The following is a 17,250-nucleotide window of genomic DNA, read 5'->3' as shown; positions in this document are numbered from 1 at the left end:
AACAGATCATAGATTACTTTCCCTTCACATTTATTATGAAAAATATACATGCAACATAAATGATCAAGGGACATATTTACACATTTTACATTTTTAAGTAATAACCATTTCACTCATTGCTTAAAGGCAACCACAAGCTTCCTTTTCAAGTGTTTTGTGTTATCCGTGCTAAAGTCTGCATGGAGCACTCGAGCCATTGTAACTTATCCCCCATCGGTTCTCAGTGACATAAATGATCCGAAAATATCAAAATCAAGAAGAAAATACAAGATTCACTCAAAAAACAAAACAAAAAAACAATCATGGCATTTACTCTGACAAAGAAAATACATATTTTCTTAAAGCAGAAGTAAGCAATCCGGTGGTTTTGGCTAACTTCTTGTCAGCAGATGGAGTTAGCAGTCCCCGCCCTCGTCCCTACGTCACCACATTCACGCGCATCCCTTGGCTGCACACACAGAGAGGACTGCCCCTTTATGCCGTTCTCTCTCCTCATTGGATAAAGGTTGTAAGATACAAGGAAAGTTTTCTCCTCGGCTTACAGCAGAGCAGAGTGACTGACAGACCAGTGTTTCGGACCAAACACTCTATATAAGTGATTGCTGTCGGAATTTAAGACTTATATTAACACAAACATTGCGCTTACTTCTGCTTTAATTCAACAATAAGGAACACTATATATACTGTATCTTGGGATTTAGAATTATAAAGTGTTCATCCATGTTATTCCAGAAATATTTGAATGTAATTAACAATTTAATTCAAGACAATGTGTACATCTTTCAGACAAAAAAAAGGTGTGTGTGTGTATGTGCACATCATAACTATCTGCTGAGGTTGTGCTCTAATGCTTACTGGTGACCCATCTTCTGTGTCTTTAAACTGAACACACATATTTATGTTATAAAAGCAAAATTAAAGGCGGCACATATGTAGTCAAAGTGAAATAAACATGATGTGAAGCTGCTGAAGCTGACATGATCTAGTCAAAGAGGAACATGAGTCTGGAGCTCAACACACACACACACACACACACACACACACACACACACACACACACACACACACACACACACACACACACACACACACACACACACACACACACACACACACACACACACACACACACACACACACACACACACACACACACACACACACACACACACACACACACACACACACACACACACACACACACACACACACACACACACACACCACACACACACACACACACACACACACACACACAATTCTGTGAGATGAAAATATCCTTCAGATTCACTATGTGAAAGCACATTTACAATCTTTGCCTTGCATGGCTACTATTGCACAAATATTACATCTAATGTCATTTTAACAATGAAAAAAAAAGCCATATAAATTAACTATATAGCATAAACAACTCAAAACTATTGACATTTTTACTGTTAAATGACTATTCACAATTCAGTAAAAAAAAAAAAAAAAAATCAAAACATTTACTTCAAAACAACAGGGGATTTTCGCTAAGTAGCATTATCAATTGAATAACAAATCTATTATCAAAACATTTGCTACTATTTTTCTTCTAATTAATAATTGCAGATCCACAATAAATAATTTAAATTTGTTGAAACATGTCTTCTGAAAATATTCTGATGAACCAAATAGAAAACATTTCAGTTTGATGTCTCTTGTCCACAGGTGTTGGCACCTAAATCCATGTCTAAAACACATGTCTAACAAAAATTATGAATGCCAATTATTCTTGCTATGCAGTAAAAAAATAAGAATTATTACTTAAAATAAATTATAATTATTTTTCCTTAACACAGAGGGAAAACTGTTTTACACCTTCCACTATTAGCAGGTTTAAAATGTACATTAATGTGTCATTCATGTCTTCACCTTTCTCTTTACTCTGGCAGGTGCACACTGTGACTTGCTAGGCAACAACTGGAGACGTGACCTTGCAAAGCTAATGGCCTTGTGGCTCCAGTTCAATACTTACACACAGAAATGTCAACACTAGAGGACCTTAAATCTAACCCCTTGCAAGAAAGCAAATAAGTATCACCCGAATTGTGGAACAATACTTATAAAATAAAACAATAAAAGAATGGGGTGCAATTCTCTATTTACGCTTGTTTTAGATATCCAAAGTGTGAAAGAAAAAATATCAAAAACATATTCTTCCATTACAGAACGTAGTATCATTCACTATAAAAAATCTTCACATGATGGCATCTCTGACCCTTTCTTATTGTATTTTATGTACATTTTTCACATGCTTTTTCAGGTGGCCTGACTGTTTGAAGTGCTTGGGGCAATGTGGGCAGGAATGTGGTTTCTCCCCCGTGTGGATATACTTGTGCCTTTTCAGGTTATTTAAATCTAAAAATCCTTTTCCACAGTATGGGCACCAGTGTCTCTTTTCCCCATTATGCCACCTCAAATGTACATTTAGTTCTACTCTCCTTGTGAATTTTTTTTCACAGAGGTTGCAGTGGAATGGTTTCTCTCCTGTGTGGATCCTGATGTGGGCTTCCACATCTCGCTTTGTGAAGAATCCTTTGTTGCAGACCTGGCAGACAAAAGGTTTAATCTTGCTATGCACCATCTGCAGGTGTTTGGTGAGGCCAAAACGGTAGACAAATCCCTTGCCACACTGTTGGCAGTTATGGATCCTACCATTGCGGTGCACCCGGCCATGGCGTTTAAGACCCTTGGAGTCTGGGAAGCTTTTCCCACACAGTGTGCATGAAAAAGGTCGTCGTCCTGTATGAAGACTTACATGACTCTCAAGGGCAGCACTGCTGCTGAGGACTCGGCCACACTCCCCACACTGATGTTTTAGCAGACGCCCCCCAATAACTGACAGGGGCTGTAATGGTGATACAATAGGTGGTGCTTTGACAGGTATGGGGCTAAGGGTGTGGCTGGGGGGATAAACTACTTTAAGATTCTGGGATTTTGGTGATCTTGTCAGCTTTGGTCTCTTTCCACCTGCTGATGGTGTTTTACTGGCTGGAATTCTTGGTGGAATCCACACAGCTTTAGTTGTTAATTTTTTCACAGACTCACAGCCAGCCTGGTTCTCTGCTAACCGACTTGTTTTAGTTCCACTTTGCAGTTTGGATAGATTTGACTTTTTCATTTTAGCTATGCTTTTGGCTTTTGCTGCTTTAGCTAACTTTTTAGCATTCAGCAGTCTTGTACTCTTTTTAGGGGTAGTGCCATCTTGAACTAACCCGAGTTTTTTAGCATGGGGGGATTCTGCAGTTTGTCTAGGACTGACACCCTGTTTAGACAATTTAGAACACGTAACAACTGGGGAACAGGTTTCAATCTTTGCTCTAACACTAGTTGTGGTTCTCCTCTTAGGACTAAAAGCAATGGATTCCCTTTTAATCTTTTTAATGCTAGAATTGTCTTGAGTAATCGTAGACCTTTTACGGTTGAGAGAAATCAATTCTGGGGAAGATAATCTAGGGTTTGTACAAGTTCCAATTGATCTAGATGTGCTAGAAGAAACAGCAGAAGATTTGTGATGACCAGATTCTCTTGTTGAACTCAACCTTTTGGGACTCACAGAAGTGGATTTAGTCTGCTTAAGGCTAACACTATCGCTTGTCAACCCTGCACTCTTAGGGTTGAGAGAACTGTATGTAGATTTAGTACTTTTAGTTCCTGCACAATCTCTACCTAAATAAACCCGTCTCGGTGAAGATTCAGTAGTAGATCTGCTAGTTGGTTCACTAACACTTCTCTTTGGTCTGACAGCATCTTTACATAGTCCAGTTCTTCTTGAACCAATAGAAGCGGAGCCATTGGTAGTCTTATTAAGAGTTGTGAAATCTTCAACCATGCCTGGCTTTTTAGAGGAAATGGGAGTGACTTCATTGACTTTGCCTGGATCTGATACAAGTTTGTTAGGGCTTACAGTACTGGTATCCGTTTCTGTGCTTGCCTCTGGATTTGTCTTAGTTCTTCTAGCTTGTGAATGACTTTTGAGGTGACTTCGGAGTCGGGCTACAAGTGAGTTTTCCTCTAGCCGCTTCTTACCACCAGTGCAGGTTTCTGAACTAGAAGCTCTTTTATCTGCACAATCTTTAGGAGAAGCCTACAAGAAGGAAAAAAGAAAAATATGTTTAGCAAAATTAATTTATACAACAAACTTTTTTTTGCAGATTTGGAATAATTAATAGATGACGATCATCAACATTATTTACAACACTATTTTCTTGCATGCATTACCTTCTCTGGGCCTTGAACTACAGGTAACACTGCCAGCTGTGCCAGGAACTGGGTTTTAGTAATCTGTAAACCAGGGTCAGGTGTGTCCTTGGGTGTGATGGGGGTTAGCTGTATGGGGGTAGATGGTTGTTTGTCCTCTGTGTTGGCTTCATTGGGTTGTACACAATCTTGGTCTGTATTGCTGATTTCTTCCTCCATGAAATTAGAAGCTGAAGGTTCAGTTTTGCTGACAGCTTCTGTCGATTTCTCCGGTGCCATCACCATGGTTGGTGGCTCTTCCAAAACGGCACGTGTTTCAGAGGATGACAATGCCATCTCTTGAAAATTATTTTGCTCCTCTGATATTTGAGAGGTATCTTCAGATACACATTTGTCATTTAAACTAGGACAAATGTTGGTGGATACAACTGGCATCTCTGGTGGCTGTGTTGATATGACCATAGATGATACTTGCACTTGTGTTCCCTCATTTAAAAGGGTCGGAGTTTCAAAACGTCTATTTGGAAGTTCACTTGAGACCAGCACTGATTCTTTCATTGATACTGAAAATGGCAGCTTGGTTAATCTGACCATTGGAGAGAGTTTTTGTTGCGTTGGGGAAACCAGGCCTGGCTGTTTCCCAGCTGGAACTGACATTTTTAAACTGGAACAAGTTTCTGTGGGTTCATTTGTTGTTTCAGAAACAGATGAAGTTTGTTTAGGGGATTTGGAGTGGTAATCTGCATTTGCAAGGGTTTTTGCAACCACAGAAGCTGTTAACTCTTGTGTCAAAGACATCATTGGTATTGATGACACTTTAACCGCCGTAGCTGGTTTTGCTGATGCCTGCTCTCTTGTAAGAAGAATTGTCCTGGATATCACAGGTGGTACATATCTTGGAACTGTAATTCTCATTTTTTGGGGTGGAATAACCCCGAGTTGCTGGTCTGTTGATTTTGACAGAACAATGGGAAGCATATTTCTAGAGGAAACATGTATTGTTTTCTGAGGGCAAAGGGAAGGTGTTGTGTGGGGTATGGCTGCAGGTGGAGGTAAAATGTGATTCTGTGGAGCCACAACTGTTGACATAAAAGTAGGAAGCCTGGATGGGGACAGTGATGCAATTTTATGATGTATTAACGAGGGCACCAATCTTGGCACAACAATTATTTTATGAGGTCCAACATTGCTCGTTTCACTTGGTGCTGGATATGTTTTCAGAAGATGGGGATGGTGCTGCTGTGACTGTGGGTTTGTTTGACCTGCAGCAGTAGATGATGGCAATGGTCTTGTAACAGTATCCAAATAGTGAGTGACAATGTGTTGTCGTTTTGATCCATCTTCCATGTGGGCTTGAGCTTTATTGGTTTGGGTGGAATTTGTAACTTTAGGGTAAGCCCCAAGTATCTTTATCATTTGTTGCGGCTGTGCAGCAGACCCTGTTAAGAATAGACTGCCTGAAGCTTCAAGAGTTTGAACTGGAAGCTGAACCTTCTTTAGAGGCTCAGCTAGAATCTCATCCACGGTTTGTAAGGTATACCCATGGGGAGCTGGCGGGCTTTGGGGTGGTTCTGCTGTTCTCTTCGGAGAGTAGAGAGATCCATTCTCCTCTGATGACCGATTCATTGCTTCAACTAGTAACATGGCATCCTGGAGAGTTACAGATGTGCGGCGTGGTCTGTGATGGTCTGATTGTTCTTGCTGCGACTTTTCTGCTGTAGAGTTCACCGTTTCACTTGCAGATGAAACCTCAGTGTATGGAGCCAGTTGTTGAGTTTCACCTGTTTTTTCTTTTTCAGCAGAACATCCCATAGTCAACGATGATGTGGAAATTGGCAAAGAACCAATCTTACTGTTCCCCACATCTCTCATAGCAGTGTTCACTCTCTCCTTCTCTGATGGAGTGATAATGGATGAAGTGTTTGTAAGTTTAACTGGTGGTGCTTGTGGGCACTCAGCTCCAACCTTTTCCATTACTGTAGGGTAATTTACCTCGTCTTGCAAGGTTGCAACAACAGTGGCTGGTGACTCGAGTACATCTTTCACTGGCTCTTGTAAATGTTTTCTTTTCTTTGGTGGCCGTCCTCTTCTACGGGACACTGGCCCGGAACTGGCTTCTGCAATTCCATCTTTTAATTCCCCATGTGCAACTTTGTTTTGTTGTGTGTGCCCTTCAAATGGTTCTGCATGTTGCTGGGGGGAAACATCGGCTAGTTCATTGACCACCGTGTCTACCTCTCTTTGACATTGTTCGGGGGCCACTGATGGCTGTTGCTTTTCGACTGCTTCAACCACAGATAGTTCCTCAGCAGTCATCACTGGTTGTTCTTCTGTTGATACAAGTCCTCCCTCTGTATTGTCTTCACTGTGCTTTGGTCCAGATGATTGATCCTGGACTGCTTGTGAGCTTTCATCCCCTGCCAAATGGGGTAGTTCAAGGTCTGCTTCATATTTTTTGGGCATTTCTCCAGTTGAATGTTCCTGGTCAATGAGAGGTCCTTCATTTTCAGTTCCACAGGTAGCAGTCTGTGGTAAACCTGATAGAGATTTCATGGAAGAAACATGAGAAGAAATAAAAAGCTCAGATTTTTGAGTGGTAAATAAGATAAGATTTATTACATTTTAGGAACTTTCAAGTACGTTTTCATTTCTCACCTGCATTAGACACTTCCCCACAGGAAGTCAAGACAGACTGCAAAGAAGAATCATCATAACAGTCCTGTGTGGGAGTGAAACATATTTCAGTGCCAAAGTGACAACAAAAACATACATTTGTCTACTAGATACACACGCCTCCTGCTTGACAAATATAAATACCGTTTGAGAATTTCCCTCCCCATGGATCCCATAGTTGTGCTCTCGCAAACCGTAGTCCTTTTCTTCATAACTTTGCTGTGGTTGGTTTTGCAGGGATGAATTTCTCGGTGGTTGACACTGCTCCACCAGCATGGTACGAAAAGGGACAAGGTCTGTAATTTTAACAAAAAGAAAATATGTTGAAAGGTGATTCGTCTTCCATGAGAACGAACACAACATTACTGGGTTCTGGCTGATGGTAGGAGAAAGCAAGCAGTTTGAAGATGTCACCTTTCACTTCAAAAAAATCATTGGTCAATACATATTCAATAAATCAAACTGAAAAAAACAAACAAACTTAAATACCACATTATAATTTAACAGACATCTGCATGCTCAGCTGATGTAGAAGAGGTGCTCATGGCAGCAGTATAACAGTTCTTAGCGACACAAAGATGTAATAAATTAAATACTTTTTACTATTTTAGGCTACTTTTTTTTAATAATAATAGAGTATCATAGCTTCATATAAATTGAACAAAGAGTCTCTAATCTAACAGTGGTGATGATGATTTTGCTCTTCTTCATGGCCAAAGTTCATAATAACACAAGGAGACTCTGTAACGATAACTGGAAGCAAGAACTAATCCCCTGATGTGATTTGATTGACTTTAATTAGAGCAATAATCCACATATTGATCAATATTATGAATACATCACAAACATTTCAGCTAGGAGAGGAAAACCCAGGCTTAACTGAGCTTTTTGATAACCAGTGTTGTAGAACAGGTTCTCCGAATGGCCAGTGTTAAAGGGGAACTCCGGTGTCCTTTTTGACACCTGGACCTTATTTATTAGAGATGGTGTCGATCGATCGGTAACTGATCGGATCGGGCCGATATGAGAAAAAACGGCTCGCGCCGTGCAGCAATCGTTTCGGCATCTGGTTTATTCATGCGTGAGTGAGAGAGAACGCGGTCGCTCTCGACACCGGCGGACCACGGACCGAATCCCGCGGCTGGATTCCAAAATTATACAAAATACTCCTTACATTGTCAAAACAGGCTCGTTACTTGTTTCGTAAGATGCTGTAGGCTACTTAGACTCTGCTCATCAAAATCCTCTACTGAAGGAAAGTCCAACAATGTGCAGACAGAGCAGGAATATGAAGACTCCTGACTGAAAAAAACGCTATGGGTAGCAGGGCCAGTCCTAGAGTCTGGGGGGCCCAGAGCAAAGAAGCCCCCTTTTACATTTAAGTTCATTTCAGAGCCTGTACTTTCTTACTACTTGAGTAAAGGAGTTGAATCAGTACTTCTACTTTTACCAGTATTTTTGCATGAGTGGATGAATTAATGGGGGAAAAAAGAGTAAAAAAAATATAAATATTAATAATATCGTCCCATGTGATCGATCGGTTCTGATCGGTAATCGGATCGGTGAGGCTTTAGGTGATCGGTGATCAGTATCGGTCCCAAAAAACCTGATCGGACCATCTCTATTATTTATAGGTGTAATTATGCGCATATACTCACACAGACACTTGTAGTGCAGCTCGGATTCCTTCGGACGTTATTTAGATCCAACCGATCATGACCGCAGCGCACGGAGGCCACGGCAACGCAGCCTCTACACAGGACATTATCTGCCGCGAAACTCGCTCATTTCACCTAAATTTTGTCATGAATGGCCAGTGTTATCATCATGTCAGTTCAGCTACCTTATTGTCGTCACCCGGGGATGGCGTCATAGACATGCGCCACAAAAACTCTGATTTACCGTATTGATGCGAATATAAGACGACCCCCCTTTTTCAAGACCTGTCTTTGGAAAAATACCCTTTTCAGACAAAATCAAAGAAAAAATTAATCTTTTTAAAATCATGTTTTCAGTATCTGTGAAATAACGTTCTGGTAGATTGTAGCGCCCACTAATCTCTCTGAATGTGTGTAGGTGTGTGTCCATCTCTCTTGCGCTCTGTTTACACAAAAAGGCACGCGCATCAATTGCGGTGTTTTATTTTGAAAATTGTTTTGATTATGAAAGTTGAGCGGATTCTCTCGTGTTTCTTTGTTTGACCTGCCTGGCTTGACGCAATCACTCGCAGCTCGCGCACAAAATAGACCAGACACCGAAACGATTGCTGCAGGACGTCTGGTGTGAACAACACAATCGTTTAACATGAGCCCCGAAAGGAAACTGGCTCAGCTTCTCGGCGCTTCGCAGCTATTCGGCGCCTCCGCGTCCGGTGTGTCCGGTGTGTCCGGTGTGTCCCTGTCCCCGGCGACAACGCGGCCGTAGCCGCTGTGATATGACGACCCCGCCCCCGGAGGAACTGTGAAGGAGTCAGCTGTGATTAAAAGGACCTAAACCGAGCCGAGTTGAGCTGTAACTGTGTGGCAGCCACACACACACACACACACACACACACACACACACACACACACACACACACACACACACACACACACGATCATCCTCTCAGACGCAGCTGCATCTCTGCAGGTCACTGGTGTGTGAGTGAGGAAGAAAAGCCCTGACTTGCTTGGACAGACGTTGTTTGATGTCACCCGCTGATTTGCATATAAATATCTAGACCCCGAATATAAGACGACCCGTCTTTTTCAGACTTTTTTTGACGGAAAAATTATCGTCTTATATTCGGGTCAATACGGTACTTGTTTTTTTACTTGGTCGACTATAATACATCCATGTGTGCAACATGGCAGAATATTTATCTGATGTATAGGTGTCGGACAACGACTTTGAGTATGATGGGTGTCGTTACCGTTTTGAGCCATAATACACTGACGAGGAGCTCCATGAAGGAGGACGCAGAGGCAGAGAGCTGAACAGCTGGCCCAAGAACAAGAAACCGCTGCATGTCCATGAATAGCTGCGAACTGGTGGTGCTCTTGTGCACACTGCTCACCGATGGCAACAGAAGAGGAATGTATTTGCTGCTCAGAGTGGGACTTGAGACCAGGGGATACACGTATTGATGTCTCCATAAATATATACTGTATGTCTGACTACTCTGGAGGCTTCGTGGGAATAAAGTCCTCTGGAGCGAAGTGAGCACTGCAGACCCGATGACTCGCCCGCCTCAATTCTTCACTTCCACTTCAATATTTGTATCCATTTTGAGCGCAACAAGCCAGAGCTTTAGTAACTCTGGGTCAGGGCTTGAAATTAGCGGTCGCCACTCGCCATTTGCGACCCAGATTCCTCTGTGGCGAGACAGATTTTCAGCCGTCTCGCCACTTGGCGAGCTAGAAAAAAAGAGACTCCCAATCTGTTTCCAGGGTTTCCCCCAGTGTATTATAAGCTTTTAGTCACCTGACAACGTCACAACTTCGTCGCGCATAACGGGACACGTGACGGACATCATGCTTATCAGACCGCTGCTGCTTCACAGCTGACCGAGAGGAGCGCACCGAGTCCACGTTAACGTGAGCCGAGCCGCGGCTCCAAAAGGCTCAGTCAGCTGCTGTAGCACAGCTGGTAGCTGTTAGCTGGTAGCTGTTAGCACGCCGGAGTCGGTGGTCGGACTATCCGACGGACGGACGGACGGACGGGGGGGGTGGGGGGTGGTATTTGAACACTGTACAATCAGCGCGATATAGCGCATTTACGAGCGGCAAAGTGCCAACTGTCCATGCGCCCGTGTCTGTGTGTCTATGTGCGTGCACGTGTGCGTGCGTGCGAGAGAGACGGCAGGTGGACTGACTGGCAGAGATGAGAGTTGGTGAAGCGCTGTTATTATTATACTGTTCTTCTTTGAGTGGGGTGGGATTGTGGGAGGGATAAAAAAACTGGGGGGAAAAACAGAAGAATGGAAGTCTTCTCTGTTACGTTACTGTCATGTTGCTACCTGTGAAATTGCTTCCATTAAAGAAAGTCATCAAAAAAAAAAAAAAAAAATTCTGTGAGAGCCTGTGGCAGGCCGCCACACATAAACTACTGTTATTCCAGAAAAGTTGAAAGGTCATCGTCTACAGAGCACAATTGATTGAGAAGAACAGGATGACTGTTATATGGTACAACTATGACTGCTATATAACTAGTGACGTCGAAATACAATAGTGAAGCAACTTGTTGGTTTTGGCTAGTAAAAAATCTGTCTGGCGAGTAACTTTTTTGACCTACTAGCCACTTGGCTAGTAGGTCAAAAAGTTAATTTCAAACCGTGCTCTGGGTAGTCCAAAGGAAGCCTGTGGAAGCTGAACTTTGACAAACTAGTCATTTTGTTTGGACAAAGTGGAAATACACAATGGCGAACCATGTTTGTAGCAGTGCAGCCGACACAGCCGAGCGTAAAACAGCATGGACAATCAGCAGAGTTTTTGCGGCGCATGTCTATGACGTCATCCCCGGGTGATGACAATAAGGTAGCTGAACTGACATGATGATAACACTGACCATTCATGACAAAATGTAGGTGAAATGAGCGAGTTTCGCGGCAGATAATGTCCTATGTAGAGGCTGCGTTGCCGTGGCCCATGTGCGCTGCGGTCATGATCGGTTGGATCTAAATAACGTCTGAAGGCCTCCAAGCTGCACTACAAGTGTCTGTGTGAGTATATGAGCATAATTACACCTATAAATAAGGTCCAGGTGTCAAAAAAAATGGAGTTCCCCTTTAAGTTCGGCTAACCCAGATAACAGTTAGGATAAACGTTACCCTGGGTGTGTTAAACTTGCTTCGTGGTGCAGTTCACCAAATTCAAATTCCAGATCACAGTTACAATGGGTTTGCTTGTGAATCTAACATGACCTGTGCCTAGTTATGATATTTGACAAGCACAGGGAAAAGATAAAAGTGCCTCCAACCCCTACACATCAGTTATGAAAGCCAGTGCCACCAACGTTCTCTAGACTGGATGTGAGATTGTCTATGTCTGTGTCATTGATAATGAAGGACTATCTAATGTCCTAGTTGCTCATATTGAGGTTGAACACACTCATGCAGAAGATAAGGGGTGTGGGAGTCTGTGGCTCTTTCTGTTTCCATACAATGATAATGAGCTAAAATGCTCAAGAGGTTTACTGCAATAGTCTAATATTTACAGGAAGAGAAACTTAGAAATAAACAGAGCAAGTTATCCATACAAAAAGAGAGATTTTTAGTGTTGCAGTAGTATTATAAAAATAAAAGACAAACCCTCACAAATAAATTGAGAAATTGTTTCAATTGTTGAATAAATACTTAAAGTCCCTGAAAAGTGACACTGGATTCGTTTTCTGAGTTAATCACATCCCATACATATGTCCTATTAACCATCCTGCCAATTTTGGATGCTAGAAAAATTCGTTTAGTAGGTGAAATTAGGTTTTAAAATCATGACTAAATTAGGCAGTTCTCGCAGCTCTGGATGTCTGCTGCAGGCACATAAGCCCCGCCCACTTGCTGAGCTTCATCAAGTTTCAACTGTCAATCAAATGGCCTACTGCTAACTGTCACATCGTACCCGAGCAGCTACGGGCTTGAGCCTGAGTCTGAGTCCAGCTCTTATCTGAATGTCTCGGATACACACTGAGCAGTGAGGGAAATATGCTGGGGGCACACGGATCTCCACTACCCTGATAGCGTTAGCTCGGCGGCTAATAGCCCGGCGCTAACGCGTTAGCTCGACTAGCCCGGCGCTAACCGTTAGCTCGGCGGCTAGCCCCGTTCGTTCACTCCGAGCCTCCATGGTCCCGAGCCACTGCAGCATCGGACCCACGGCTCACCACCACAGCAGCGGGAGCCTTGAAGGCTACACCACAACAACAATGAGGGCTGCCACCGTCAGCACAGGACGACGGGCCTAGTGCTAGCCGCCAAGCTAACGCTATCAGGGCAAGCGGAGATTCGTCCGCTGACGGCGGCGGCCCTCAGTTTTGTTGCCGGTGTAGCCGTTGCTGTGGCGGTGAGCTGTGGGACGGACGCTGCAGAGGTTCACCTGGACTGTGGCTGTTTTAGCTTTTAGAGTTTTGCCACCGAGCGCCGGCTGGTCCCATGGTGGCAGTCTCATTAGTTTGTTTGAATTAAAAGTGGAGCTTCATGTTTCACATAAGAGCAGCGCTGCCTCTGGGATCTGTATAGACTAGGTTCAAATAACACCACATATACATCAATAAATAAATGTTTTACAATGACCTGATAAGTCTGCATTAGCCTACATTTTATTAAGACAGAGACCAAGCTAGTGGACTGGTAGCTCCGGCGGCGCTGGTAGCTCTAGGGGTAGTGGCAGCAGACGCTCGTTGGCATTCTTGAAGTATTTATAATATTACTGTGCACATGGGAGGAGTTATGAAAGTAGGGACGCCACGGCGTCCCCCTCTGTAAGCCTGCCCTTAAAAACAAAGACCACTGAAGCAGAGTGAAACTGTGAAACCCTAACCTCTAAAATTAAAGCAGATATCAGTGGAATGTTTTTGTTAATATAAGTCCTAAATAGTCCTATTTTCCGTCAGCAATCACTTACATGAAGTATTTCAGCCTAAACACGAGTCTCTCCGTCACTCTGCTCTGCTGTAACCCGAGGAGAAAATTTTCCTTGTGGGATACAAGTGTTATCCAATGAGGGGAGAGAACGGCATGAAGGGCTGTGTGTGCAGCCAAGGGATGCGCGTGAATGTGGTGACGTAGCACGAGGACCAATTGATGCCTGACAAGGGCGGGGGCTGCTAACTCATGGTGCGTTCAAGGAAACTCGTACTTTGTGTTTTTCCTTCCTGTGAAGTCATACCAGTTCGATCTGGTACGAGTTCACGGGTCGGAAGTTACGAGTGGCCGTTATAGGGAACTTTCACAGACAACAGGACGGTAAAAACACGAGCTACGGGTTACCTGGAACGCTACCAAGTCGTAGTTGTGACTTGAAGCTGTAACTTACGGTTTCAAAAGCCTGCCTTGAACACAGCATTAGCCGAAACGGCCGTGCCGATGATATCTGCTTTAAGCACTGCACAAAAATGGGTCTTTTTGCATGTTTTTATCAATACATTTCGAACACTTTTAATATATTTTGAAACAAAACTCCAATTTCACTTTCCAGGGACTTTAATAAAAGATACCTATATAATACAATGAGAATTGTTTTTAATGTAAGGGAAATATTAAAATACATTCAAATTGCCAGCCTAGGTCCAAAATGCAATGCAATGCAGTGCAATTTAATGCAATATTATTTGTATAGTTCATTTTTTCAAACAGTGTGTGTCAAAGGGCTTTACACAGCATCATAACAACATCCTCTGCCATTAGACCCTCACATCGACTGGGGAAAAACTCCCAGGAAAACCCTTTTAACAGGGGAAAAATTGGAGAAACCTCAGGGTGAGCAGGGACAGGCAGATGTGCAACAGATGTTGTATACAGACCATGAAGATGGGGGCAGCAGCCTTTGGGGAAGATTTTGCTGCTGTTACTCAGAGGGTTAACACTTTATGACACACAGGTGGGTTTTAGTCTCATATCTGCATACACAGTAATTCCAAAAATGAATTATCTCATAACAAGGAATCCTATAGGTTCTATTCAATCCAGAAATGTGGAGCAGAGGATGTTGAGTGCCAACATCATTGTCTCTATGATTGGTCAAGCAATATGACCTGCTGCGCTGCATCAGGAATAAAGCCAACTCAATGAGAACGCTAAAAGGACTGGATGGTGATACTGGAGGCACAGTCGGTGCAGCCAGTGGGGTGAAAGGGACGAGAACGATAATGTCCAGAGCTATGAACTAGGGCCCGACCGATTTATCGGCGAGCCGATTAAATCGGCCGATTATAGCCCGTTTGAGACTAATCGGTAATCGGCCAAAACTCGCCGATTGTCGCCGATATTTTCAGGAATAAAATGCAGGGAACAAAACTTGGTTTTACTTTGAAAAGATTCCCCCGCACCAGCGCCGACCTCATGACAAACTCCATCCACTACCACCTCAGTCACAGCACACAGCAGAGTGACTGATCTGTCTCAAAACCAGTGTTGCCACTGGCTTTCTGTTTCCCTTTTTTTTTTTTTTTTTACCGCGGTCGGGTTGTGAATAAATTAATTAATGCTCGTCTCCGGCCGTGTTGGGTCCGAGATTCAACAAGCCGGTCGGGGTCGGGTTTTACCGTTATATACCGGCACGGCAGTATGCTCATTTATCACCAATAAACACAGTAGATGAGGGTGAGTGACTGAGCTGAGGCTGTGTGACGGATGGGGGGGTCCGCGGCGTGGAGCGGTGCGGGACTCTGACTGCAGCGGGGACTATCATGTCTCTGCTCCGTGACACTGCTGTGAGACTGACCGCCGGTGAGCGCTTTGACACGGTGCCGGGCACGGCAGCAACCGCTGATCGCTTTTGATTGAAAAGAGAGAGAGAGAGAGAGACGCCGTGCCGTGTAAAAAAAACAACAACAAAAAAGTATCACGTGTCATGACTTCCTGTATTTGGCCCTTCAAAATAAAAGCCCATATTGATTTTGACTTCATTTTGACAAGGCAGGGCTTCAAATGTTTGTTTTTTTTCATGCAACCAATCGACCAATGAAATTTTAGTCGGCTAATGATTTTTTGGTCGACCAGGCAGCCCTAATTTATATGTTATATAATATATATAGATATATTATTATAGTAATACAATTTTAAAACTTAATAAAAAAATAAAAATAATCGGCCGATTAATCGGTTATCGGGTTTTTTTCCCCCTAATAATCGTAATCGGCATCGGCCCCAAAAAATCCATATCGGTCGGGCCCTACTATGAACAGCTAACAGTCAGCACCGAGCAGAAGTTCCCAAGTGGAATAAAACAAGTCAGTGGGAGAGCTACTCAGATCCACTGGGAGGCAGTAATGCACAATGCAGTCAAATGTTATTTAAAACAAATGTGTATAATTTTGGTTTAGGTTTTCCCACATCAAAATACTCTCCTTACCCTCTTTGGAAGAAATCTGGGTAAGATGACCACTCAATACACAATGCTTTGTGTACGCTAACACAATGTAGCCTATGTCTGTGTACAACAATGGTTTGTCTTTTATACATAATAGCCTACATTGTTTGATAAATGAATATCCCTGATAAATGAATACATTTGGAAACCTGCCTAATCCCTGACCTGAAATCTATGGAGGGCCGCAATGTGACGGTTTCATCATTTCAATTCACCAGACGTAACACATGGGCTACAGCTAAACTGTATGATGCAGGTTCACTATTGTGACAAATCAGTTATTGCCGTTTTTTCCACTTTTGTTTTCATTGCCACCTATTTCTGCTCTCTTTCACACATGTTATTCTCAAGTGATCTGGCGGAGAATAAACCTGTCAGCATTTTAGTTATCCCTTACACAACCACCACATCCTGATCGCTTCCGCTAGCATTGTACGGTTTCCCTCCTATTTCAGATCCCACGCTTAATGATGTGACTGGGATGGGCATGTAACAATAGATCGAAAGGGCCATCTTCATACGTTCAATGGTGCGCGAGACCACGCAGAATATTGTCTCAAAACACAACAGGCCATCGACAGATAATATTATTGAAATTGTGTACAAATGTTTACCACACTCACCACATTGAACAGCCGTGTCACGTTTCTCAGAGCGGTCGCTCAGCCGCGGCGGGGGCTCGCTTTCCACCGCGGTCGTTTGGCTTTTTCCGTTCTCAAACTGGCTACATCGCGTCTTTAGGTCCTCGTTCTCCTTCTTGATCCTGGATATTTCTGCCTTCAGCTCATCGACCATAGTTTCGAAAAGTTTAGTGGTCTCTGCGACAGCGCTCTTAAGCATACTCTCCATAACGGAGGCATACTTGCTTTGAAAATCGTCCGCTGACATGTTTGGGATTATTATTTACCGTTTGTCCGACTTTGATGAGGGAATCCACTTTTAGCAGATTTAGCTACTGAAGCGTTGTTCAAACCGTGGTATTAGGAGCTGCTTCAACATGGCTCCTTCCTAGACACAGCGCGGTCTCTACTTTGTGTGACGCACATCGCCTGAAAGAAGGAGGAGGAGGGGGCTGAGCTAAATATCCGATGGGGCGCTCACAGCTTTGCCTGTGATTTAAATATTTGTCGGTTTGATAAGAAAACAATAAGGTGGTACTTATATATCAGTACCTTATTATAATTGATTTGGAGTTGCACCGTTCTTGGCTAAAATGCGTTATTCTCTACAAGAAAGAAAGCCGTGGGGGTGAGACGTTTAAGATTGTCCCACCTCGCTACCCGTATTTTAA

At 43.2% G+C, this 17,250-nt stretch overlaps 1 protein-coding gene across 2 annotated transcripts in view; it reads right to left on the bottom strand.

Moving 5' to 3' along the window:
• The window catches only part of LOC146991362 (uncharacterized), a 123,016-nt gene extending 106,007 nt beyond the window's left edge, over positions 1 to 17,009 (bottom strand). The window contains exons 1-5 of one of the 2 annotated variants that reach the window (XR_015034536.1): positions 16,583 to 17,009; positions 7,042 to 7,193; positions 6,880 to 6,943; positions 4,246 to 6,761; positions 559 to 4,111 (exon numbers count right to left, since the gene is read on the bottom strand). Coding sequence is in view for 1 of the 2 variants with exons in the window: in XM_085763637.1 (XP_085619763.1) it covers positions 2,249 to 4,111; positions 4,246 to 6,761; positions 6,880 to 6,943; positions 7,042 to 7,193; positions 16,583 to 16,847 (4,860 nt within the window). In the remaining variant the exon portion in view is untranslated. Of the gene's footprint in view, positions 1 to 59; positions 4,112 to 4,245; positions 6,762 to 6,879; positions 6,944 to 7,041; positions 7,194 to 16,582 lie in introns of those variants that run through there. The other variant, XM_085763637.1, reaches the window with a different exon arrangement.
• Between the last annotated feature and the right edge of the window lie 241 nt (positions 17,010 to 17,250).

The sequence above is a fragment of the Trachurus japonicus genome, chromosome 1, assembly GCF_045865225.1.
Source record: "Trachurus japonicus isolate A0001 chromosome 1, Traja_1.0".
In the NCBI taxonomy this organism is placed as follows: domain Eukaryota; kingdom Metazoa; phylum Chordata; class Actinopteri; order Carangiformes; family Carangidae; genus Trachurus; species Trachurus japonicus.
Note: the sequence above shows the minus strand (reverse complement) of the source record. Positions and strands in the feature narration are given on the sequence as shown.